Source organism: Thamnophis elegans, chromosome 3 (assembly GCF_009769535.1).
Source record: "Thamnophis elegans isolate rThaEle1 chromosome 3, rThaEle1.pri, whole genome shotgun sequence".
Classification (NCBI taxonomy): Eukaryota; Metazoa; Chordata; class Lepidosauria; order Squamata; family Colubridae; genus Thamnophis; species Thamnophis elegans.
Window position 1 is genome coordinate 151,758,996 of NC_045543.1, and position 24,115 is coordinate 151,783,110.

The 24,115-nt window shown below is 46.8% G+C and overlaps 1 protein-coding gene across 1 annotated transcript in view; it reads right to left on the reverse strand.

The window, feature by feature from the left end:
* Positions 1–499: 499 nt before the first annotated feature.
* The window catches only part of ARID3C (AT-rich interaction domain 3C), a 77,363-nt gene continuing 53,747 nt past the window's right edge, over positions 500–24,115 (reverse strand). The window contains exons 4-8 of the mRNA XM_032213924.1: positions 13,409–13,592; positions 7,880–8,124; positions 4,549–4,818; positions 1,081–1,170; positions 500–636 (exon numbers count right to left, since the gene is read on the reverse strand). Coding sequence (XP_032069815.1) covers positions 500–636; positions 1,081–1,170; positions 4,549–4,818; positions 7,880–8,124; positions 13,409–13,592 — 926 coding nt within the window. The remainder of the gene's footprint in view (positions 637–1,080; positions 1,171–4,548; positions 4,819–7,879; positions 8,125–13,408; positions 13,593–24,115) is intronic.

Sequence of the window (24,115 nt, forward strand, 5' to 3'; positions counted from 1 at the left end):
CTGGTCAGGGAATGGTGGAGAGGGTGAAGATGCCACCATGTTCCAGGTGAAGATTCCTCACCACCATCAAGTCCTCGGGAGAACCCAACTGATGCCCAGCATCCAACCCCCGTCAAGGAAATCAATGCGGGTGGAGAAGCCGTAACCGTGGTTCCCAGCTCCACCACGGCTCCAGAATAACAAACTTGCTCAACCTTTTCTTGGAAACCTCCAGTGATGGGAGCACCCACAACCTCTGGTGGCAAGCCGTTCCACTGGTTAATCAGCTCCCTCTGCCGCCTCCTTCTCAAACCCAAGCCCTCCTCGGTGCCTCAGTGTCTCTTCATCCTGTCCTTCGCCCTGCCCCAAAGTCCCTTCCCAAGCCCCTCCAGGGCTGGGGGCCTCACCCCATGCCACCCTGAACCAAGAACACAGGTGCCCCTACGAGGTCCCCACGCTGGATGGCAGAGTGGATGGCCGTTGTCCGAGGGGTGGAGGACAGCCTGCACGGCTTCTCCTCTCAGGGCGAGGTGCTGGCCGGAGCACGTCCCCGAGATGTGGTGGAGAACAGCGGGCTGGGTGGCATCCCTGTGGTGGCGTGGCTGTGGGTGCCTCCCGCAGCGCCCAGGAGGCCCGACCGCCTGGCAAACAGCACGCCTGTCAGAGGGAGAGAGGTGCTAAGTTGGAGATGGTCATCACACACAGCCACCCAAATCCAGGCTCTGCTCTCTGGAAGCCCCCACCCCCCCCCACCCCGAATCTTCAAGGCAGCTGGACTTCCCCTCCCAGAATTCCCAGCCAGCCTCACACCTTAAAGTTCCAGAGGCTGGAAACCCCTGCTTTGCGTTATGCCGGAGAAATGGGCGGATCCTGGATCCTGCTTGCCCCCCAAGCCATCATCCCCCACGCCCCCCCCCCCAAATCTCTCATTTAGCAACTCCCAAAGCCAGCCATTCCTCAGGGGCTGCTACCTCTCCCAGCACCCTGCACCGATGGTCAGAGAACCCCCAGGGGGGAGGGGAAGCTGGGGCTTTGCGGCCTCTGGATTTGCAGCCTGCGTTTCAAACGAAGTGGGGGGGGGCGAGGAAGGGGGCTCTTTACCTGTGTAGACAACGCCGTTTATTTCTATCGACATGTTGAGGCTGCTAATGCCGTTGGTGGACAGGTTCAATGCCGCCTCCTGTCTGTCATCTGGGAGGAGACGGAGAAGGGGGGGGGGTGAGGGAGGCAGAGCAACGGAGGCTCCCACGGAATAACACCCACGGCCGGCAGAACTCCGAGGCAGGCAAATATCCTCCAAGAAGAGCTTTGTTAGGGATGTCATCAAGAACATCATTAAGTGGTGCATGAAGAACATGCCGAGGAAACCATCGGCACCTGGGCGAACAATTTTGGTTACAACGTGGAATTGGCTAAGTGGGAAAAACTTTGGATACTTAATCGGAAACCAACAAGGGCCACGGCGTATAAGAAAATCTTTATAAGATGTTCTACAGATGGCATCTCCCCCCCACCCAGCACGGCTCTCCAAAATGTTTAAAAATCTGGCTCCAAATTGTTGGAAGTGCAAAAAAAAAAAAACAAAAAAAAAACCCCCAGGGACTTTTTATCATAGGTGTTGGACGCGCAATGAAGCAAAAAGATACTGGAAAATGATTCAATCACGGTTGGAACAAATTGTGGGAGATGAAATTTTGTTCAAACCAGACATTTTTCTCCTAGGCATAACACCGGAGGGGTAGAAGAAAGACCTGCTTTATCTAATTATACATGTACTAACTCCGGTGTGTATAACTTATTTTTTGGGGAAAAAAGAAAATGCACCATCAGAGTTAGACATATTTAGGAAAGTGTTGGCCTGTGCGGAAGCAGAGAGGCTCACTCTTGAACTTAAAAATAAAGGGGAATCGGAATATTTTGAAGTCTGGAACAGATTTTACTATTGGTATAAGACAAGCTGACAAGAATGGAACAAACTGTAGATAACGTGATTGGATAGAAGGACAGATAATGTATTAGGTAGGCTAACAATTACTGGATGAGATTATTTGTATATAATGTGATCGTGCGGTCACTTTGACTTCACGGTGCTGCACTGTTTTAAATGTAAAAACAATACGAATATATATTTTTTAAAAAGCCGTGGTGGCGCAGTGGTTAGAGTGCAGGACTGCAGGCGACTTCTGCTGACTGCCGCTGACTGCAATTTGGCAGTTCGAATCCCACCAGGTTCAAGGTTGAGTCAGCCTTCCGTCCTTCCGAGGTGGGAAAAATGAAGATCTCTTAAGTCAATCTTTATTTAGCTAGACTAAGAACTATCTCATTTATAAATTATTTTCTCTCAGCCTGCCTATTTCAGGAGGGAGAACCTTGTATAGCAAGATTCCTGGAGTCTCTATAGATGCTGGATTGATCAAAAGCCAAAGTCTAAGTACTAGGTATTAAAAATATGAAAAAAACATGCATTATTCAGTAAGTTGCCCAACAAGCAAATATGTAGAGGGAAAATTAAACTAATTTTTATTCATCTTTTCCTTGATGTTACGAGGGTATATGGCTTTATATGCAGCCTATAAAATAGGTCATTTGCTGGGGGGAGATGCCGTCTATAGAACATCTTATACAGATGTTCTTATAAGCCATTGTTAGTTTCCGATTAAGTATCCAAAGTCCATTCAGAATGTACTTTATTTAAGTACATAGGCACAATGGTGCAGTGCTTAAGAGTGCAGTACTGCAGGCTACTTCAGCTGACTGCTAGCTGAAGGTCGGCAGTTCAAATCTCACCAGTTCAAGGTTGGCTCAGCCTTCCATCCTTCTGAGGTGGGTCAAATGAGGACCCAGATTGTTGGGGGCAAGAGGCTGACTCTGCCAACCGCTTAGAGAGGGCTGGAAAGCCCTGTGAAGCAGTATATAAGTCTAAGTGGCATTGCTATTCCTTCCCTTTCCTTCCATCCTTCCTTCGCCTCTGGTGGTGCAGTGGTTAGAGTACAGTACTGCAGGCTACTTCTGCTGACTGCTGGCTGCCTGCAATTTGGCAGTTCAAATCCCACCAGGCTCAAGGTTGATTCAGCCTTCCCTCCCTCTGAGGTGGGTAAAATGAGGATCCAGACTGTGGGAGGCAAGAGGCTGACTCTGTAAACCGCTAAAGGAGGGTTGTAAAGCATTGTGAAGCGGTATATAAGTCTGTGCTATTGCTATTCCTTCCTTCCTTTTCCTCCTTCCTTCCATCCATCCATCCATCCATCCTTTCTTCCTTGAGCTATTATGGTGCAGAGGTTAGAGTACAGTACTGCAGGCTACTTCTGCTGGCTGCCTTCAATTTGGCAGTTTGAATCCCACCAGGCTCAAGGTCGACTCAGCCTTCCGTCCTTCCGAGGTGGGTAAAATTGTTGGGGGCAAGAGGCTGACTCTGTAAACCACTTAGAGAGGGCTGTCAAGCACTGTGATGCGGCCTAAGTACTTTTGCTATCATATTGGCACATATCTGGTGAAAACCAACTCTGAAGGGAATAGGGCGGCATATAAATGCAATTAAAAACAAAAAAACCCTGAATTAATTTTCCCCGCAGAGAGTGCAAAGAACTGGGGAATGGCGATCGGCCTGGAGGGAGTAGTTTCCACAGCCTGCCAACCAGGGGTGAAATGCTACTGGTTTGGGCCGGTTCACCGAACCAGTAGTAAAAAAAACACTTTAAAAGTTTTTTTAAAAAAAACTTCCTCCGATTGCACTTTGCACAGCTGATCTTTGGAACTTTTTGTTTTTACTTTTTAAGCATTTTTTTTTTACTACAGGTTCTCCGGAAACGCAGGGGTGGGGGTGGGGGTCCGTTTTTGCTCCCAGCAGCAAAACCTGTTAGGTCAAAAACAGGGGGTGGGGGTGCTGAGAAAGAGAGAGATGGAGAGGGAGGGAGGGAGGGAGGGAGGGAGAGAGAGAAAGAAAAGAAAACAAATGAAAGAAAGAAAAGAAAAAGAGAAAGAGTGAAAGAAAGAGAAAGAAAGAAAAGGAAAAAGAGAGAAAGAAAGAAAAAAGAGAGAAAGAAAGATAGAAAGAAAGAAAAGAAAAAGAGAGAAAGAAAGAAAAAGAGATAAAGAAAAAACAAATGAAAGAAAAGAAAAAGAGAAAGAGTGAAAGAGAAAGAAAGAAAGAAAAAAGGAAAAAGAGAGAAAGAAAGAAAAAAGAGAGAAAGAAAGAAAGAAAGAGAAAGAAAGAGAAAGAAAGATAGAAAGAAAAGGAGAGAGAGAAAGAAAGAAAGAAAAAGGGAGGGAGGGAAAAGGGGAGGAAGGAAGGACTACAGACCTGGCCCTAGGCCCTTCAGAGGATATATCCAGGGCTGGAATGCACCTGGAGGTCATCTAGTCCAACCCTGCTCCAGCAGGACATTGTTAAAGTGAGTTTCTGTCTTTTGATCCCCCAGTTACAGGACCACATAGCCACGCCCACCCAGTCACATGACCCCCACCAAGCCACGCCCACAGAACCGGTAGTAAAATGTAGATCCCCCCCCCCCTCCCCGGCTGCCCTGGGGCCAATGCAGAAGAGCTCAAGGGAGATGTTCTCCTCCCCACCTCCGCGGCTGTTGACCTTGATGTTGACTGGGAACTGGGAGGCCATGGCCAGGAGGTTCTGCTGAAGAGCCTGCTGGACCAGGCGCTGCTGCTCCTCGGCCACCAGCGCCATCTTCTTCTCCGGGGGCTCGCTGGTCTCCAGCTTCTCCCGCAGCTGCTCCAGGGCGGCCGCCTGCGATGCTGCCGCTTGTGCTGCCACCAGGTGATGCCCGGCTAGGCTGACCGGGATGGCGATGCGGCTGGGCACCCCAGACGACAGGAGGCTCTCTTCTGCAAGGAGGAGGAGGGGGAGGAGGGGGGGGAGGAGTCAAGAGAAGACAACGAAGATGAACAGAGAATTCTCCAAGAATCTCATGGCTGTCATCTATCTCTGTCTGTCTGTCTACATTTGTATCTCTCTCTCTCTCTCTCTTTATCTATCTACCTTTCCTTTGTAACTATATCCATCTTTGTATCTATCTATCTATCACAATTTATCAGCTGCACAATTTATCAGCTGTCTATCTATCTATCTTTGTATCTATCTGCTATCTGTATCTATCTATCTATCTGTCTGTATATCTGTATATCTTTGTATCTATCTATCTATCTATCTATCTATCTATCTATCTATCTATCTATCTATCTATCTATCACCATCATCATGGTATCATCTTCTATCTGACCTTTCAACATCCATCCTATGCATCTATTCTGTCATCTATTACATCTATCTGTCTGTCTACAACTATCTACAGTATTATCTATCCTTCATCTATCAATTATCTATTGACCTATATGTAGCTAACTATCTGTAGTTATCTCTCTATCTCTATGTATCTATGCATCTATCTATCATCTCTTAGTATCTGTCTGTCTATCTATCTATCTATCTATCTATCTATCTATCTATCTATCTATCTACTCTCTCTTTCGTCTATCTATCGATCTGTTTATCATAATTTGGAATGAGATTTCCTGTTTTAGCAGAGTTGGACTAGAAGACCTCCAAGCTCCCTTCAAACTCTGCTGTTGTGTTAGTTATCAATCAATCAATCCGCTCTCTATTCATCTATCTAAGCATCTCTCTCTCTCTCTCTCTCTCTCACTCTCTCTCTCTCCCCCTCCCTCCCTCCCTCCCTCCCTCCCTCTCTCTCTCTCTGTTTATGAACTAGTAGCTTGTCCCCCAGTGTTGGTGGGAGTGGTCTTGGAGATTCCATGATTAGGCTGCTTACTGAAATAGTAATCAACCGAGAACAGAGAGCAACCCCCGTCCTCCCTTCTAGCCCTGATGATGTTCCCTAGTTGGGTCATGAAACGGCTGCAGGGAAATCACCAAACTCAGAGAGCACCGGAATTCACCCTGAGCTACAAATATTCCTTTCTATCCATTATTCTGCTGTGCTGAGAATATATATATATATATATATATATATATAGGCCCTTCCCACATGTGTTGAACCACAGCTTCCATAAGCCACTGCCAAGCAGCAAGCATGGAGGGAGGGCTGCATTTAGAAAGGAGCAGACGATGATGGCTTCGGCATTCTTCTGACTCTCTGCGAGAAAAAACTGGGTTTGCAAGGGGGGAAAAGCCGAGTGGGTCCTTTTCCAAGTTTATTTATTTACTTTGGTGCGTTCACAGCCGAGCCTTTTATCAAGGAACAGCCTGGAATGCAATTAAAACAGATCAAAACCACTCAACTTTTCCTCCCCCTTCCTTTTTTCCTTTCCTTTTTCCTTTTTTTGAGTTTAGGTTTACTTTAGAAAGAAGTGATTTAGCCCAGTTCTAACACCACAGTGACTGATGACCTTTTTTTTCACGCTTCATTGCAGCCTCACTGTGGTCAAAATTCAGCCTCTTGGCAACTGACTCGTATTTATGACGGTCGCCATATCCAAGGGGTCACGTGTCCCCTTTTGCGACCTTTCAACAAGCAAAGGGAATGGGGAAGCCGGATTCACTTAACAACTGGGTTCCTAAAATAACAGCTGCAGGGATTCGCTTAACAACAGCGGCAAGAACGGTCGTAAAATGGGGAAACTCACTTAGCAACCGTCTCGCTTAGCCATGGAAACGTTGGGCTCAATTGTGGTCATTCGGAACTCCCTGCACCCCCAAAAAGGGAGCATTTTCCTGCAGACTTTACTAGTAGAATGGAATGAAATACGATAAATATTTTCAATGGCCTATAGCTAATATGATATGAGGGAAATAGATCAATACTATTAATTGTGGATATGAAATGTTTACTGTACAAAATTGAATTTGAGGATATATGTTATCGATAGCAAAACAGAATAAGAGATGGAAATGAAATGTTAAATTTGATTAACTTGGAGAGGCGGATAATGATATTGTTTATATATTAAGAAGAAATTAAAGCTACCATATTTTTCAGTGTATAAGACGCTCCAAAGTATAAGACGCACCTAGCTTTTGGGGAGGAAAACAAGGGGGAAAAAATCTGCTTCTGCCTCCCAGCAATTTGCCTCCTTGCAACAAACAGCAAACAGTACAGACGACAGACACTGTTTGTAGTGCTACATTTCAGACAGTACAGATGCTGTTAAAATTGATGTGGCTTTCTGGAAGTACATAAGTTCTTCTCTGCTATTTAAAAGGAGAGACAATAGCACTGGGCCTCTTCAGACCAAGCATCTATTTTAAAAAGCTTCTTCGTTTTGTTAAGAACAATAATAAAGCAGTCTTTAAAAAATAAGTCTAATAATTTGAACATTCTATAGGCGTTTATAGTTATTGACTTAACCTCCTTGCAGCAAACAGTAAACAGCCTGATAAGCACAAGGGGAAAAAAATCTGCTTCTGCCTCCCAGCAATTTGCCTCCTTGCAGCAAACAGCAAGTTCCGCTTCCAGTGTGGGGGGGGCCCCTCCCGATCATCAGCTGTTTCAGGCTGCAGGGATTTCCATGGCCTATTGTAGCTTCCGTAAGCCCCGTTTTCCCCCTTTGCTGCAAGGAGGCAAATTGCTGGGAGGCAGGGGCCAAAGGGTGGGGGGCCGGTGGGTGGGTGGGGCTACATTCAGTGTATAAGACGCACCCAATTCTTCACCCTCTTTTAGGGGGGGGAAGAGGCGCCTTATACTCCGAAAAATACAGTAAGCTGGAAAATATGGAAAAAAAATAAGATGACTGAAAATGGAAATACAATGAACTATGTATAAGAGAAGATGTAAAGGGGGGAAAACTGAATTGTGGTCTTTTAGACCGAACTGTACCCCCCCCCCCAAAGGGTGTATTTTCCTGCAGAGGTTCAGCCTTTCACCCTTGCTCTGCCTTGGGCCCTTCCTTCCCTCCCACCCACCTCCTTACACCAGTCTGAGCCCCTCACCATTTTTGACGGTGCGAGCCTGTCCGATCTGGCTCCCGTTGTGGGTGGCGATGGTGAGGGAGGGCAGAGGGACCTTGGGGGAAGCGAGGGTGGCTGGCGTGCCCGTGGGCGAGTAGCTGAACAGGGTGGCCCCAAACATCTGACGCCTCCCTTCCCGGCGGTTGCTGTCGATGGCGGCCTGCAGCTCTCCGGGGGAGCTCAGGCCTTGCTTGTCGCATTCGTAGGGGTAGAGATACTTCATGTACCTGCGGGGAGAAGCAGAGAGGTTGGCAGAGACCCCTTTCCATTGGCACAGCGGAGACATGCTACATGGACACAGAACATAGAATCACAGGGCTGGAAGGGACCTTGGAGGTCTTCTAGTCCAACCCCCTGCTCAAGCAACAGGCCTTATATTATTACAAATGGACGTCCAGTCTCTTCTGGAAAACCTCCAGTGATGAAGGACCCACAACCTCTGGAGGCAGGTTGTTCCACTGGTTCATTGTTCTCACTGACAGAAAATTCCTCCTCGTTTCTAGGTTGAATCTCTCCTTGGTCAGTTTCCATCCATCATTCTCTGTCAGACCTTCTGGGGCTTTGGAGAATAGCTTGACCCCCCCCCCTTCCTCTCTGTGGCAGCCCCTCAAATATTAGGAGGCTGCTCTCATGTCACCCCAGTTCTTCTTTTCATTAAATTAGATATGCCAAATTCCTGCAACCCTTCCTCATATGTTTTAGTCTCCAGTCCCTTAATTTGTTGCACTTCTCTGCACAATGAGTTATGATAAGAATTTAGGTAGGTTCTAGAGAAATCTGGGAAGGACCAGGGGGAAGAGAGAGAGAGAGAGGTGGGTTTGATTTATTAATTGGATTGTTTGATGTGACACCCATTGTAGACTTCAAGAATGGGCAACAGTAGAAATCCTTGAAGATGTTGTTTGACACGTGTGTGGCTTTTCATACGAAGAACCCAGCTCCAACGCTGGATGTTTTCAGGAAGAGACTGGACTGGACTGGAAGACCTCCAAGGTCCCTTTCAACTCTATTATTTTGTTAATTAACCCAGTGAAACGGCTTCCCTCCAGAAGTTGTGGGTGCTCTCCATCACTGGGGGTTTTCAAGAAAAGATTGGACAGCCATTATCCAAGATGGCACAGGAGTTGGACTAGAAGACCGCTAAGGTCCCTTCCAATTTTGTAATTCTGGTCATTCATCAGTGGAACAGCTTCCCTCCAGAAGTTGTGGGTGCTCAAATTAGATGAAGAAAGAGTAAGGTTATGTTTAAGTAAAATATGAGCGTTGTTTATAATTGTACGTATGCCAATATATTTAATAGGAACATAAATAAGCGAATATAATTATAAATATGGTTAGAACTATTTTGTTATATTATTATATACTTTATTCATTAAACATGAAACTCAGCCAACTGAACATTCAAAAATGCATCACAATTATCAGTGACTGGTGCTAATGGTTGATACGGTTTGCTGCCAGCGTCCTAGGGATCAACCAAGTTCCTTCTTAAAATATAAAATGCTCCGAGTAGCCCAGTTTTTTGCAGTTCTGCTGGAAAGCTGAAATTTGTTCATGTATCTTGTAAAATTCTTGGACATGGTGCTAAGTGCCCAAATGACGATGGGTATCCAGGGGCCTAGGACGTTGTAACGTATTTTCGTAATATGCGTGCAGATCCAAGCAGTGCGGCTTTTTGCATTTGACTGATGGTGATTTTGTCAATTTTTAACTGTTTTAAATGTAGTTCCAGTGCTTTTGGAATAGCACCCAGTGTGCCAATTACCACTGGAATTACCACTGCTGGTTTGTGCCATAGTCGATTTTTGTTCTTTACTTCAATTAATAGATGTTCTTGACTTTCTTTTAAATAATCAGCCAGTGCATGTTTTTCTTCTTCAACTGTTTGCTTCACTTGTAATAATCCTCTGCCACCTGATTTTCGGGGCAGATATAGTCTATCAGTATCACCACGTGGATGTAAACTGTAGTGCATTGTCATTAATTTCTTGGTTTTTCGGTCCAAAAGGTCCAAATCAGCTTGTGTCCAGTTAACTATACCAGCTGTGTATCTTATAACTGGTATTGCCCAGGTATTTATGGCCTTGATTGTATTTCCACCATTCAATTTAGATTTCAAAATTTTCCTAACTCTGTTGGTGTACTCTCGCCTGACAATAGCTTTTACTTCTCCATGCTTGATGTTATCCAACTGCAGAATGCCTAAGTATTTGTAGGCTTCATTTTCTTTGCATTTAATTAATTGGCCATTGGGCATTTCAATTCCCTCAGATGCAGTGATTTTGCCCCTTTTTATGGATACAGTGGCACATTTTTCCATGCCAAACTGCATTGAAATATCGGTGCTGAATACTCGGACTGTGTTTGTCAATGATTGGATTTCTATTTCTGACTTTCCATAGAGTTTCAAATCATCCATATATAGTAAATGCGAAATTTTTTCAGCTTCTTTGGCTGTTTGGTTGCCTAATTTCATTTTTTTTAAGATTAGTGATAGTGGGATCATTGCGATGATAAAGAGAAGAGGTGAAAGTTAATCACCCTGGAAAATTCCTCGCTTGATATTAACCATTCCGTAGATCTCATTCCCTACTGCCAACTCAGTTCTCCATTATTATTATTATTATACAATTGTATCACAGCGGCCAGTTGTTTCGCCAGATTTGGTATTGGTTACTAGTCGGGCCCCACCCAGGGGCCTAGGACGTCGTAACGTATTTTCGTAATATGCGTGCAGATCCAAGCAGTGCGGCTTTTTGCATTTGACTGATGGTGATTTTGTCAATTTTTAACTGTTTTAAATGTAATTCCAGTGCTTTTGGAATAGCACCCAGTGTGCCAATTACCACTGGAATTACCACTGCTGGTTTGTGCCATAGTCGTTGAATTTCGATTTTTAAGTCCTGGTATCTTGCGATTTTTTCATGTTCCTTCTCGGCGACCCTGCTATCACCTGGTATTGCGATGTCTATGATTGTGACCTTATTTTTCTCAACCAGTGTGATGTCTGGTGTATTATGCGCCAGTATTTTGTCGGTTTGTATACGGAAATCCCACAAGATCTTGACCATCTGATTTTCAGTGACTTTTTCAGGCTGATGTTCCCACCAGTTTGTTGCTGTTTTAATATTATAATTTTTGCACAAATTCCAATGGATCATTTGTGCTACTGAATTGTGCCGCAATTTATAATCAGTCTGCGTGATTTTTTTACAGCAGCTGAGAATGTGATCAACAGTTTCGTCAGCTTCTTTGCAAAGTCTGCATTTGGCATCATCAGAGGATTTTTCGATTTTGGCCTTAATGGCATTTGTGCGGATAGCTTGTTCTTGCGCAGCCAGGATTAGTGACTCTGTTTCTTTCTTTAATGTACCTGTTTTTAACCATAACCAAGTTTGTTCACTGTCCACTTTATCTTTTATTTTTTCCAGAAATTGACCATGCAGTGCTTTGTTCTGCCAACTCTCCATTCTTGATTTTATCACATCTTTTCTGTATTCTTGTTTTGTCTGTTGGGCCTTCAGTAGATTTTTGTTCTTTACTTCGATTAATAGATGTTCTTGACTTTCTTTTAAATAATCAGCCAGTGCATGCTTTTCTTCTTCAACTGTTTGCTTCACTTGTAATAATCCTCTGCCACCTGATTTTCGGGGCAGATATAGTCTATCAGTATCACCACGTGGATGTAAACTGTAGTGCATTGTCATTAGTTTCCTGGTTTTTTGGTCCAAAAGGTCCAAATCAGCTTGTATCCAGTTAACTATGCCAGCTGTGTATCTTATAACTGGTATTGCCCAGGTATTTATGGCCTTGATTGTATTTCCACCATTCAATTTAGATTTCAAAATTTTCCTAACTCTGTTGGTGTACTCTCGCCTGACAATAGTTTTTACTTCTCCATGCTTGATGTTATCCAACTGCAGAATGCCTAAGTATTTGTAGGCTTCATTTTCTTTGCATTTAATTAGTTGGCCATTGGGCATTTCAATTCCCTCAGATGCAGTGATTTTGCCCCTTTTTATGGATACAGTGGCGCATTTTTCCATGCCAAACTGCATTGAAATATCGGTGCTGAATACTCGGACTGTATTTGTCAATGATTGGATTTCTATTTCTGACTTTCCATAGAGTTTCAAATCATCCATATATATGAAATATATATATATGAAAGTTAATCACCCTGGAAAATTCCTCGCTTGATATTAACCATTCCGTAGATCTCATTCCCTACTGCCAACTCAGTTCTCCATTATTATTATTATTATTATTAATTATTATTATTATTATTATTATTATTATTATTATTATGTTAATCTTTGGTGAGATTCACATTCTTTGGGGCTGGTTGGTAACTCAACAGCTTGAGTCTTAACCAAAGACCTAGGAACTGTTAAGATCACGTCGGAGGATATAAGGTGTTCCAAGTAGGGCGGTTTATTATTGTTGTTGTTGTTGATGATGATGATGATGATGATATTGTTGTTGTTGATATATGTGTTATCTTTTTTTTCCCTTTCCTTTTTGTGGTATGCCTGGAGAATACACTGTATTCAAAATATATAAATAAATAAAATCTTGACTTATAAAAGAAAAAAAGAAGTTGTGAGTGCGTGTTCACTGGAGATTCTCAAGAAGAAACATATTGAGCTGAAACCCAAAACATTTCTGCTATGAATTCTACCTGAAATTTATAATAAAGGGAATATATATTTAATCATACCGCAGATAGAATTGTATTTGCACAACATTGGAAAAGTGTAGAGATTCCTATTGATGAGAAGGTAATAAAGAAAATGTTAGAATGTGCAGAAATGAAGAGATTAGCATTAGCCAGTTAGGAGAAAGAGCAAACGGAATATTATATGATTTGGGAAGTATTTTACCAATGGTTGGAGAATTTTTAAAAAAAAAAGAGCTTGTAAATGAAGAAAGCTAAAAAAAAAAATAACTAGTCAAAACACTTAGAAAGAGATATAAACTGTTCGTATGTATATAATGAGAATAATGGTGTTTAATGTTAATACGCTATTATTACTAGAAGATATTAAGAAGAAAAATTGAGAGTTCTATAATGTTTAAATGCTCAATATATTATAATACTAAACGTAAGGAAATAATGTTAGTATGAACTTGAAAAATGTGGCAAAAGAGGAACAGTGTTGCACAGATATCTTTGTACCCAGACGACACACTGCAGAAGGAAAGATGGACGGTTTATTTTTCTAATTGAAAAATAATAAAACTCTTTAGAGAGAGAGAGAGGAGAGAGAGAGAGAGAGAGAGAGAGAGAGAGAGAGAGAGAGAGAGAGATTGAGATTTTTCAAGAAGAGAATTTACAGCCATTTATCCAGACTCCAAAGTTTCTTCCAATGGTAAGGGCCAATTCTAAACCAACAACGTTTTACACACAGAGACACACACACACACAAGTACACACAGAGAGAGGCACACAGGCACAAGGGCGCGCACACACGCACACTCACTCACTCTACCCTGTCTGCCGGGACTCACTGTGTGCGGAGTGTGAAGGCTGCACTGGTGATGGAGGTGGGCAGATTCAATCCTTTGGTGATCTCCCGCCAGATCTTCTTGTTGATCACTTCCACCAGGCCTCCTTTCTCGGTCACCAGCCGATAGAGCGAGTAGAGATCCAGCACCTGCTTGGCCATGATGGGGATCCGGTTCACGGGGGTCCCTGGGAGGGAGGGAGGGGGGGAGGGAGGGAGGGAGGGGGGAGGGAGGGGGGAAGACGGGCACCACACAGGAAAAGGTTAAAAAGGAAGAAGCAGCCACCCAAATTCCCACCTGGGCCACTTGAAGATGGGAGGACTTCAAGTCCCCACATTCCCCGGCTGGCTATGATTTTCTGCTGGTTTTTTTTTTTAAATGTGGTGTATTTTTTTTTTAATGAAAACAATTTCACCCCCAGCATGGCAATGTTGTGTAAATTTATTGTTTTATAACTTGTTGCCACTGTTTGCACTGTGGTATATTTGTTGAATGGCAAGCCACCCAGAGTCATTGGTGAAATGGGAGAAAGAAAGAAAGAAAGAAAGAAAGAAAGAGAGAGAGAGAGAGAGAGACAGAAAGAGAGACAGAAAGAAAGAAAGAAAGAAAGAGGAGAGAGAAGGAAGGAAGGAAGAAGAAAGGGAGAGAGAGAAAGAAAGAAAGAAAAGGGAGAGCGAAGGAAGGAAGAAGAAAGGGAGAGAAAGAAAGAAAGAAAGAAAAGGAAGAGAGAAGGGAGGAAGGAAGAAGAAAGGGAGAGAAAGAAAGAAAGAAAGAAAATCTTTGCTGAGGTGCACAAACCAAAAAAAAGCAAAATAAGGGAGAAAATTTATAGCTCATGGTTGAAATGAGGGCTCCTCAGTGATGTCAGACCTTGCTGGTTTTCTGGCCGATGTTTCACGCCTAGCCCTGATGCTGTTCCCTAGTTGGGTCACGAAACGTCGGCCAGAAAACCGCCAAGCTCAGAGAGCACCAAGGACCCCTCAAAAAGGGAAACGGTTGCCACCCATCGGGGGTGTGTGGAACCCCCTCCAGCCTGGCAGGGGCACCTCAGTGTGATCTCAGTCCTTCCGGCCAGAGAGGGCTGCAAGGAGACCCCCCCCGTGTTCTCCTCCGGGGGACCCCAGAGGCACTTCATTAGCCCTGGATGTGCGGTGAAAATCTGTCGATTCTGGCAGGTGATTGGAATTGATTTCAGTTTAGCGGCTGATGCGGGGGGGGCTGGCAAAGAGCGTGCTGGGAGGGGCAGAGGTTGAGGGGTGCTGTGGGGTGCTGTGGGCGAGGGGGCTTCCCCCCTCACCTCCACGGCTCAGTGACTCAGCTGGGTCTCTCAAAGTCAGAGGGAAGTCAGGATCTGGCCAGATAAGACCCCAATTTGGGGGAAGGCAGCCTCTGGATTTGGGGGGGACACCCACCCTCCGCCAAGGAGGAGAGCAGCAACCAAAAGAGGGTGTGAAATCTACCCCCCCCCATTATTAGCCCTGCCCTCTGGACCCCCCCCCCCGCCCCATTGACCAAAGAGGCAGATACAGATACCCGTCGACTGATGGCTACAATTGAGCCCAAAATGTCCGTTGTTAAGCAAGGCAAGTAAGTTTTCTCCCATTTTACACACCTTCCTGCCACGGTTGTTAAGCGAACGCCTGGTTGTTAAACGAATCGTGCTGACATTAAGTGAAATCCGGCAAATCCCACCGACTTCGCTTCCCAGAAGTCAGCTGACTTCACTTTAAAATGTCACTCACATGACCCTGAGACCGTCGTAAATATGAGTCCGTTGCCAAGCGCCCAAATTTCGATCACGTGACCATGGGGATGCTGCAACGGCCATTGAGTGTGAAAACTGGTCGTAAGTCACTTTTGTCAGTGCTGTTGTGATTTTGAACAGTTATTAAATGAATGGTTATAAGTTAGAATATAAAAGTAAAGGTTCCCCTCGCACTCATGTGCTAGTCGTTCTGGACTCTAGAGGGCGCTGCTCATCTCCGTTTCAAAGCCGAAGAGCCAGCGCTGTCCGAAGACGTCTCCGTGGTCATGTGGACGGCATGACTCAAAGCCAAAGGCGCACGGAACTCTGTTCCCTTCCCACCAAAGGTGGCTCCTATTTTTCTACTTCCATTTTTTACGTGCTTTCAAATTCCTAGGTTGGCAGAATCTGGGACAAGGAACGGGGGCTCACTCCGTTACGCGGAGCTAGGGATTCGAACCCCCAAACTGCCGACCTCTCTGATTGACAAGCTCAGCTTCTTAGCCACTGAGCCACCACGTCCCTAGGTTAGAACATCATGGAATAGCAGAGTCGGAAGAGACCTCATAGGCCACTTAGTCCAACCCTCCCCACCCAAGCAGGAGACCCTACCCCATTTCTGGCAGATGGCAGCCCATTCTCCTCTTGGAAGCCTCCAGGGATGAAGCTCCCACAACCTCTGAGAGACCAGAAGCAACGGATGGGACCTAATCAAGGAGAGAGAGACCCTAGGAAACCTGAGAACTTAGAAACTTCGCAAGGTATCGGTGGCATCTACCACTGTCAGAACGGCTAAGCTGTTCCCAAACCGATTGCCGGAGTGTTGGGAGATGTGGGTATAAGCAGGGAACATCCTACCACATGTGGTGGACTTGCCCCACAAGGCTGGAAAATATTGGCACAAGATAAGGAAGTGGCTGGAAGAGACAACCGAGCGAAGGATGATAGAGCTGAAGCTGTTTATTCCTGGGAATCTTTGATGGGAAAATGGAGAAAAAAACTACAATACATAATATTACACATACTAACTGCGAGTAGAATCGTTCTAGCACAGAACTGGAAACACACAGATACCCACCCAGAAATGATTATGAGAAGGAAAATCTATGAATGTGCAGAAATGGATGGACTGTCTATGGAAACGAAGGAGAGGGAAGGAACCGAGTATTTTCAAATTTGGAATAGATGATATTCCTTGCTTGAGAGTAAACATAAAACTTAAGGTATAAAGGGTGAAAGTACAATATATATAGAGAGAGTATTTAAATAAGGGTATAAGGATAGTGACATAGAGATAGAATATTTTGCAAATAGGATTGTTATGAAAAAAATATGGACACTGATATGGAAAAGCTGTTACAAGTGTAAATTTGTCTTTTGCCTTTTAAATTATTAAACTATTTTAAAAAAAACTTGACGAGGTATCACCGCACTATCAATAGGAGATAACCCTCAGCTCAGGGGCTTCTATTCCCTTGAGACCCTCGGTCAGGGGTGAAATTCAAACGTTTTTACTACGGGTTCTCTGGGCGTGGCTTGGTGGGCGTGGCAGGGGAAGGATCCTGCAAAATCCCCATTCCCTCCCCACTCTGGGGCCAGCCAGAGGTGGCATTGGCCGGTTCTCCAAACTACTCAAAATTTCCGCTACCGGATGTGATTATATAAAGGTATATTGTTATTAAACAGACAATCAAGAATGTAAGGGAATTAGGTTTATTGAAAAAAATATTAATTGTAATTGAATATACATTGTGCAATGAAAGTGAGGTACCTGGTTATATTAGATGAAAAATCTGTGATTGTAAATGTAATTGAGAATATGGATGCAAAAACACTTGTAACCAAACGACAGGCTGTATGTAATGGATGATAAAAAAAATTATGTTGTTTTTTTATGTTTAAAAAAAAAACAAATTGCAAAAAAAAAAAAATTCCACTACCGGTTCTCCAAACAACTCAACATTTCCGCCACCGGTTCTCCAGAACCTGTCAGAACCTGCTGGATTTCCCCCCTGTCCCCGGTGCAAACCAGAAGCAACGGTGCCTGGGGAAAAAGATCTCAAGAGATGAACTCCAAAACCCAGGAGCTCACCGGTGGCCGAGGGGGAAGAAGAGAAGAGGCTCGGGAAATGTCCAGTTCTTCAAACGGACCTGGCACAAGCACAGGAGCAGCTGCCAAATTCGAAACACAAAGAAAAGCTTTTAATTTATACCTTCCTTTTCTTCCAGAAGAATTGCAAGAAAAGAGCAGACCTGGATGAATTGGGGGGGGGGGGGCGCGATCGAAGCCCCTTCTATTTGGAGCAAAGACTCAAAACGGCTGTTTCTTTGCTCCCTTAATTTATGGGCTCCTTATTGGCTGGGATGGTCTTCAATCCGCTTGAAAAATGACCGGCTTTATTCTTTCCCGGCTGCTCATCCGGGCTGTTTTGTCTTGAGAAAGTGGGGAACGGATCAAGAGGAAGATAAAAGAGAAATGGCGAGTGTGCAAAAAATGGCAGGGAAGGAAAAAGAGAGAGAGAGAGAGAGAAATGGTGCTTTGGACTCCGGAGCAAAGAGAGTAGGCTTGGGGTTTGGGGTGCAGCCTTTGTATGGGGGTTCATGCAGGAAGCGGTTTGCAGGTGAGTATTTGGGAAGAAACGGTCCTTATGGTCCTGGGCACCAACGGTTTTAAATCCTGTGCAACTCAACTCCGATACTGGCTGAGGAATTCTGGGAGTTGAACTCCCCAAATCTTAAAAGTGGTCCAGGCAGAGAAACTGGACGGGGGAATTTTTCTGGATATGGTGTTTTTTTTTCTGGAAAAGGAGAAAGGAGGAAGAAGAGGAGGAGGAGGAGGAGGAGGAGGAGGAGGAGGAGGAGGAGGAGGAGGAGGAGGAGGAGGAGGAGGAGGAGGAGGAGGAGGAGGAGGAAGAGGAGCAGGAGGAAGAGGAGGAGAGAACTGTGGGATACTTGGTGCTCTCTGAACTTGGTTGTTTTCTTGCAGATGTTTCATGTTTCATGTTTCATGACCCAACTGGGGAACATTATCAATGCTAGAAGGAAGGAGGAGAAGGGGGAAGGGGAAGGGGAAGAGGAGGAGGAGGAGGACTGAGGGGTCCTTGTTGGTTTCTGAGCTTAATTGTTTTCCTGCAGGCGTTTCATGACCCAACTAGGTAACATCTTCAGAGCTAGAAGTTTATGTGTAAACAGAAAGCAACTCCACTCCCTTCTAGCACTGATGATGTTACCCAGTTGGGTCACGAAACGTCTGCAAGTAAACAACAAAGCTCAGAGGGCACCAAGGTCTCCATAGTTGTCATTGTCCTCCTCCCAAACCTCCCTCCCTTCTAGCACTGATGACGTTACCCAGTTGGGTCACGAAACGCAAGGAAACCACCCAACTCAAGAGGGTTCCAAGAGGTTCACAGTTCTCCTCCTCCTCCTCCTCCTCCTGTCCACCAACCCCTCTTCCTTTTAACACTGATGGTGTTACCTAGTTAGGTAAAAACATTGGCAAGAAAGCACCCAAGCTCAGAGAGCATTAAGGAGCCTAAGGTTCTCCTCCTCCTCCTCCTCCTCCTCTCCCCACAGCCCACTCCCTTCTAGCATTGATGACCATAACGTAGTTGGGCCATGAAAGGTCTGCAAGAAAACCGTCAAGCTCCGAGAGCACCAAGGACCCTACAGTCCTCCTCCTCTTCCTCCTCCTCTTCCAACCCCACTCCCTTCTAGCACTGATGACGTTACCTAGTTGGGTCACGAAACGTCTGCAAGAACACGACCCAACTCAGAGAGTTCCCAAGACCCAAGTTCAGGGGTGGCTCCCTTTCGAGATGAGGCAGCCAGAGTGAGTCCAGTTTTAATTCTTACCTGGACCCTGGAGGGTGGGGGGAGGAACGACACCACACACACGCACACAAACACACAGACACACACGGTGCAGATCCCTCTGTGGCCTGCAGGGTGTCCCTTTCCCTGCAGAGCCAAAAGCAGAGCGCAGACCTTCAGCCGCGCAGCCCCCGGGGGCTTTGGGGAGGGCCAAGAGAGAAGACAGGCTGGGCCGGCTTGGTCAGTCCTGGAGAGGCCGTCCGCTTCCCTGCCAAGGGTCAGCCAGCCCACCCAGGGCTGAGCAGGGGGAGGGGGGGAGGAGAGCTCCTGAGCCAAGAAAAAGGGGCAGGGGAGGCCCCAGAAACCCCCCCCCCACACTAATTCCAATGCCTGGGAGAGGTGGGTGGGGGGGCAAGGAAGAGCCTCTTCTCCACCTCTACTTGGGACCCTCCTCCCCCTTTAAGCCCCCAACCCCCCCCCCCAAAGTGGGATGGCCTTGCAGGGAGAGGAAGATCAAGAAGAACCAGTTTCTCCAGAAACTCCCAGACTGGATAAATATTGTAAAAAACACACAAACACACAAACACAACCTGTTCTGCCCTGGTAGCATCATCGCCCAGCAATGCGGTGATTGTGGCAGGACCAACCAATTTGCGGCTGTGAGTCACAAGGGGTGGGGGGTGGGGTGGGGTGGGGTGGGGGGAGTTCTAAAGCAAAGCAGCCATCAGAAATCCCAGCCTGGCTTCCCAAAAGCAAGTTTCTAGCTCTCATGGAGCATTCTCAGGCATGGCTCATCTAAAACGTGCTGGAAGTCCTCAGCGTGCCTCGTTTAGTGACTGTTCGGAGTTACGACGGCCCTGAAAAAAGTGACTTAAGACCAGTTTTCACATTTACGACCATTGACTCCTATTTACGATGGTCGCAGCATCCTGGGGTCATGGGATCCCCTTTTGTGACCAGCAAAGCCAACGGGGAAGCCAGATTCACTTAACAACCATCCTGATTCGCTTAACAACCGGGGCAAGAAAGGCCGTAAAATGAGACAAAATTCAATTAACAACAGTCCTGCTTAACAACAGAAATGTTGGAGTTCCATTGTGGCCATAAGTCGAGGCCTCCCTGCAATCCATGAAAGGAAACATTCACATAATTTCGTCTACGTAATCAGTCCAGGCTCCTTCCTCGTTTGACGCCTCCACCCGTGGTGGGGGAAAAAGGATGCCGTGAACGTCATGGAAAGAGGTGAGAGGAAGTCCCGGTTGCAGATGAACGTTGGTTGTGCAATTTGTACACTCCTGGTGTCAATTCCACTCTGCTTCTGATCCTGCTGGGGGAAACTCCCTTTTCACTTGTCTCCAGAGATCCTCAATCATCCAAGGTCCTGGTTCTCCCAAAGGGGCTTTTCTCTCTCTCTCAAGAGGCAACTGGGACTTTCTGGTGTTTTTCTTTTGAAGACGCTTCGCTTCCCATCCAAGAAGCTTCCTCCGCTCTGACTGGATGGCTGGGAAGGATTTTATATTCCTTTCAGCCATCTGGTCCTTTGCATCCTTTGAGAGGGTCCTTGAGGCCACTCGGAGGTTGGTCTGTTTCCAGCAGATTTTTGACTATTTCAACGGATTCCCCAAAAATTATGGGCTACAGGAACCATTTGCACCACTCAGGAGACCCTGAGGACACAGAGAAACCCCCAAGTGGCCTCAAGGACCCTCTCAAAAGGCTGCAAAGGACCAGTTCTGTCTGCAAGGGATATAAAATCCTTCCTTTCCCCACCATCCGGTCAGAGCTGAAGAAGCCTGTTGGAAGAGAAGAGAAATGCCTTCAAAAGAAAAACCAGAAAGACTTTTGGGAGAACCATTTTCACCAACTTGCCAGCAACTTTTTTTTGGGGGGGGGGGTCTTTCTCTCAAGGCTTCTCAGCTGTGGGCTGGGGATCAATGCCAGCCTACACTGCAGGGCTCTTAGGAAGCCACGCTTGCGAGATTCTTTCTTGAAGCAAAGAAATTAATAATGGGCCTGGATTTTTTTATGGGGAGGAAGAGAGATCCGATATCAGCCTCCTGGTACTTGAGGGGCTGCCACGAAGAGAGAGGGGGGGGGGTCAACCTATCCTCCAAAGCCCCTGAAGGCAGGAGAAGAAGCAACGGATGGAAACTAACGAAGGAGAGAAGCAACTTGGAATTAAGGAGAAACTTCCTAACAGGGAGGACAATTAACCAGTGGAACAGCTTGCCACCAGAGGTTGTGGGGGCTCCATCACTGGAGGGTTTTAAGAAGAGACACAAACAACCGCTTGTCTGAAATGATATATAGCTGTGTTGGCGAATCTTTCTGGCACCGAGTGCCAAAACTGAGCCTGCGTGGGGGAGCACTGGGGACGTATGCGCGGGAGCAAGAGAAACCACAAGAGCCGTTACCTGGCATGCATGCATCAACCGGGAAGCTGAGCTTCTGCTTTCCAGTGTGCGCATGTGCACCAATCACCTACTCTTCCAGTTTCTGGTGCGCATGCACATGCGAAGATTAGCCGGCTGGCTCATGCTGCCATGTGCACCGGCCAACCGGTCTTTGTGCACACGGGAGTGCTGGAAACTGGAAGAGCAGCTCCTTGGCGCACAAGCGCGCGTTGGGGAGCTGAGCTTCCACTTTCTGGCATGCGCACTGGACACCTGGTCTTCCGGTTTCTGGCAACGGGTGGCGGCTGGAGGGCCTGGAGAAATTGCTCTGCACGCCACTTCCGGCACACGTGCCATAGGTTCACCATCATGGTTAGAAGGTCTCTTGCTCGAGCCAGGGGTTGGACTAGAAGACCTCCAAGGTCCCTTCCAACTCTGTTCTTCTGTTAATTAACCAGCGCAAGGTCTTGCCTTCAGAGGTTGTGGCTGCTCCATCCCTGGAGGCTTTCAAGAAGAGACTGGACAGCCATTTGTGCAGAATGGTAGAGGGTCTTCTATTTAACAGGGGGTTGGACTAGAGGACCTCCAAGGTCCCTCCCAGCCCTGTGATTCTACAAGATGCCAGTTTGGGCAAGGAGGGCGGCAGCCTCCCTCCCTCTTAAGGCAAGGCCCATCATCCCCAGCCAGCATGGAGGGGAAGCACAAAGTCCAGGAAGGCTGGAGCACAAGGGGTGAGGGGGCTTCAACCCCTCACCCACCCACCCCACCAGCTTCTCACGGGGGGGGGGGGGGTGATGTCCACATTGTGCCGGAAAAGGAGATCTCGTTCCCAGGACCAACAAGACAGGCAGAGGCTCCGCTAAGTGTGATTTCTCTCTCCTTCAGGCAAGGGGGGGGCACCTTATCTCTCCTAGAGGCAATCGATGGGCATCAACAGACCCCCCCCAGCAGAATCAGCATGTCCCCCCCCCCCACCCCCTGGGGGATTCGATCTCCTGCAGGAGCCTCACAAAGGGCTTTCCAATAGAGCTGTAGAGCCTCAAGAAAAGCTCTTAATTAGCACCCTTATCGCCAGCAGGAGAAGCCACTTAATTAGTTCAGGGAGAATAATGAGGACCAGGAGCATCTTTAGAGGAGGGGGCCCTCCTGTCGTCTGCAGGCAGCCCAGATCCTTCCTTCCTTCCCTTCATTCTTTCCTCCCTTCCGCCCTTCTTCTCCTCACTCGTCTTCCTTCCTTCTCTCCCTCCCTCCTCCTTTCCTCCTTCTTCTCACTCATCTTATTTTCCTTCCTTCCATCCTTCCTTCCTCCCATTTTCTCACTAGTCTTCCTCTCCCTCCCCCCTCCCTTCCTTTTCCCATTCTTTCCTTCCTCCCTCCCTTCCTCCTCCTTTCCTTCCTTCTTTCCTCTCCATCCTCCCTCCCTCCCTGCCTTTTTCTCCCTCATCTTCCTTCCTTTCTCCCTCCCTCCCCCTTCCTTCTCCTTTCCTTCCTCCCTTCCTCCCCATCTTCCCTCCCTTCCTTTTTCACACTTGTCTTCCTCCCTCCCTCCCCCTTCCTTCTCCTTTTCTCCTTTCCTTCCTTTTTCTCACTCCCTTCCTTCTTCCTCCCTCCTTCCTTTTCCTCACTGACCTGCCTCTTATTCCCTCCCTTCCATTTTCCTGCCTCCCTCCCTCCCTAAACTTCCTTCACTTTTCTTCCTCCCCTCCTTCTTTCCTTCCTTCCTTCCTTCCTTCCTTCCTTCCCTTCCTTCCCTCGCTTTCCCTCCTTCCTTCTCTTCCTCCTTTCCTTTTTCCTCTCTCCCATTTTCCTGCCTTCCTCCCTCCCTCATCATAACCTGAACTCCTGGCACCCGGCCTGTGCCCTGGGACAGCTGCTGTGTCCTGGGGTTCACCGGCTCCCCACTTTTGCGACCTTCTGAAACTCAAAGTCAATGGGGAAGCCAGATTCACTTAACAACTGTGATTCACTTAACAACTGTGGCAAGAAAGGTCGTAAAATTCACTGAACAACCGTCTCCCTGATCAACAGGAAAGTGGGACTCAGCTGTGGCTGTGAGTTGAGGGCTACCTGCAGCCCTTCCCAGCTTTGCAGGAGTAATAAGTGAACTCTGCATAAGCTCAGGGGCACTCTTGCCGATAGCATCCTGTGCTTGGCCTTGAGAGACAAGCAGAGGGAGTTGATTCGGCCTGCTCTGGCCTCCATCTTGACTTTTTTGACCACACCCGTGGCAGCCCTGGGGTGTGTGTGTGTGGGGGGGAAGGGGTCTTATTCAGCCCCAGAGCCGCCTAATGGCAGCCTTGATGGAGGACCCTCCGTGCCGGGTTTTGTTATCGGCCCGATTGGGATAAAGAGGAAGCTCCAGCAATTGAGGGGATTCGATAAATGCTTTAACCTCTGACCTCACCTCCCCCCGCCCCATCAAGCCATACAGCCCCCCCCAACACACACACACACACACACACACACACACACGGCCTCTGACGCCAATCCAGGGGTTGCCATCAATTAGAGCCTTTTGCCAACCGCTGGACGGAGGAAACTGCTCTCAATCAGCCCGACAGGCAAAGGGCCAGGTTAATGGGGGGGCTAATTAAGTGGGAGGGGCAGGGATTGCTCTGGGAGGGGAAGAAGGAAGGAAGGAAGGAAGGAAGGAAGGAAGGAAGGAGGGTGGGAGGGAGGGAGGGAGGGAGGGATGGAAGGAGGAAATGGGAATGAAAGGAAGGAAGGAAGGAAGGGAAGGAAGGGAAGGGAAGGAAGGAAGAT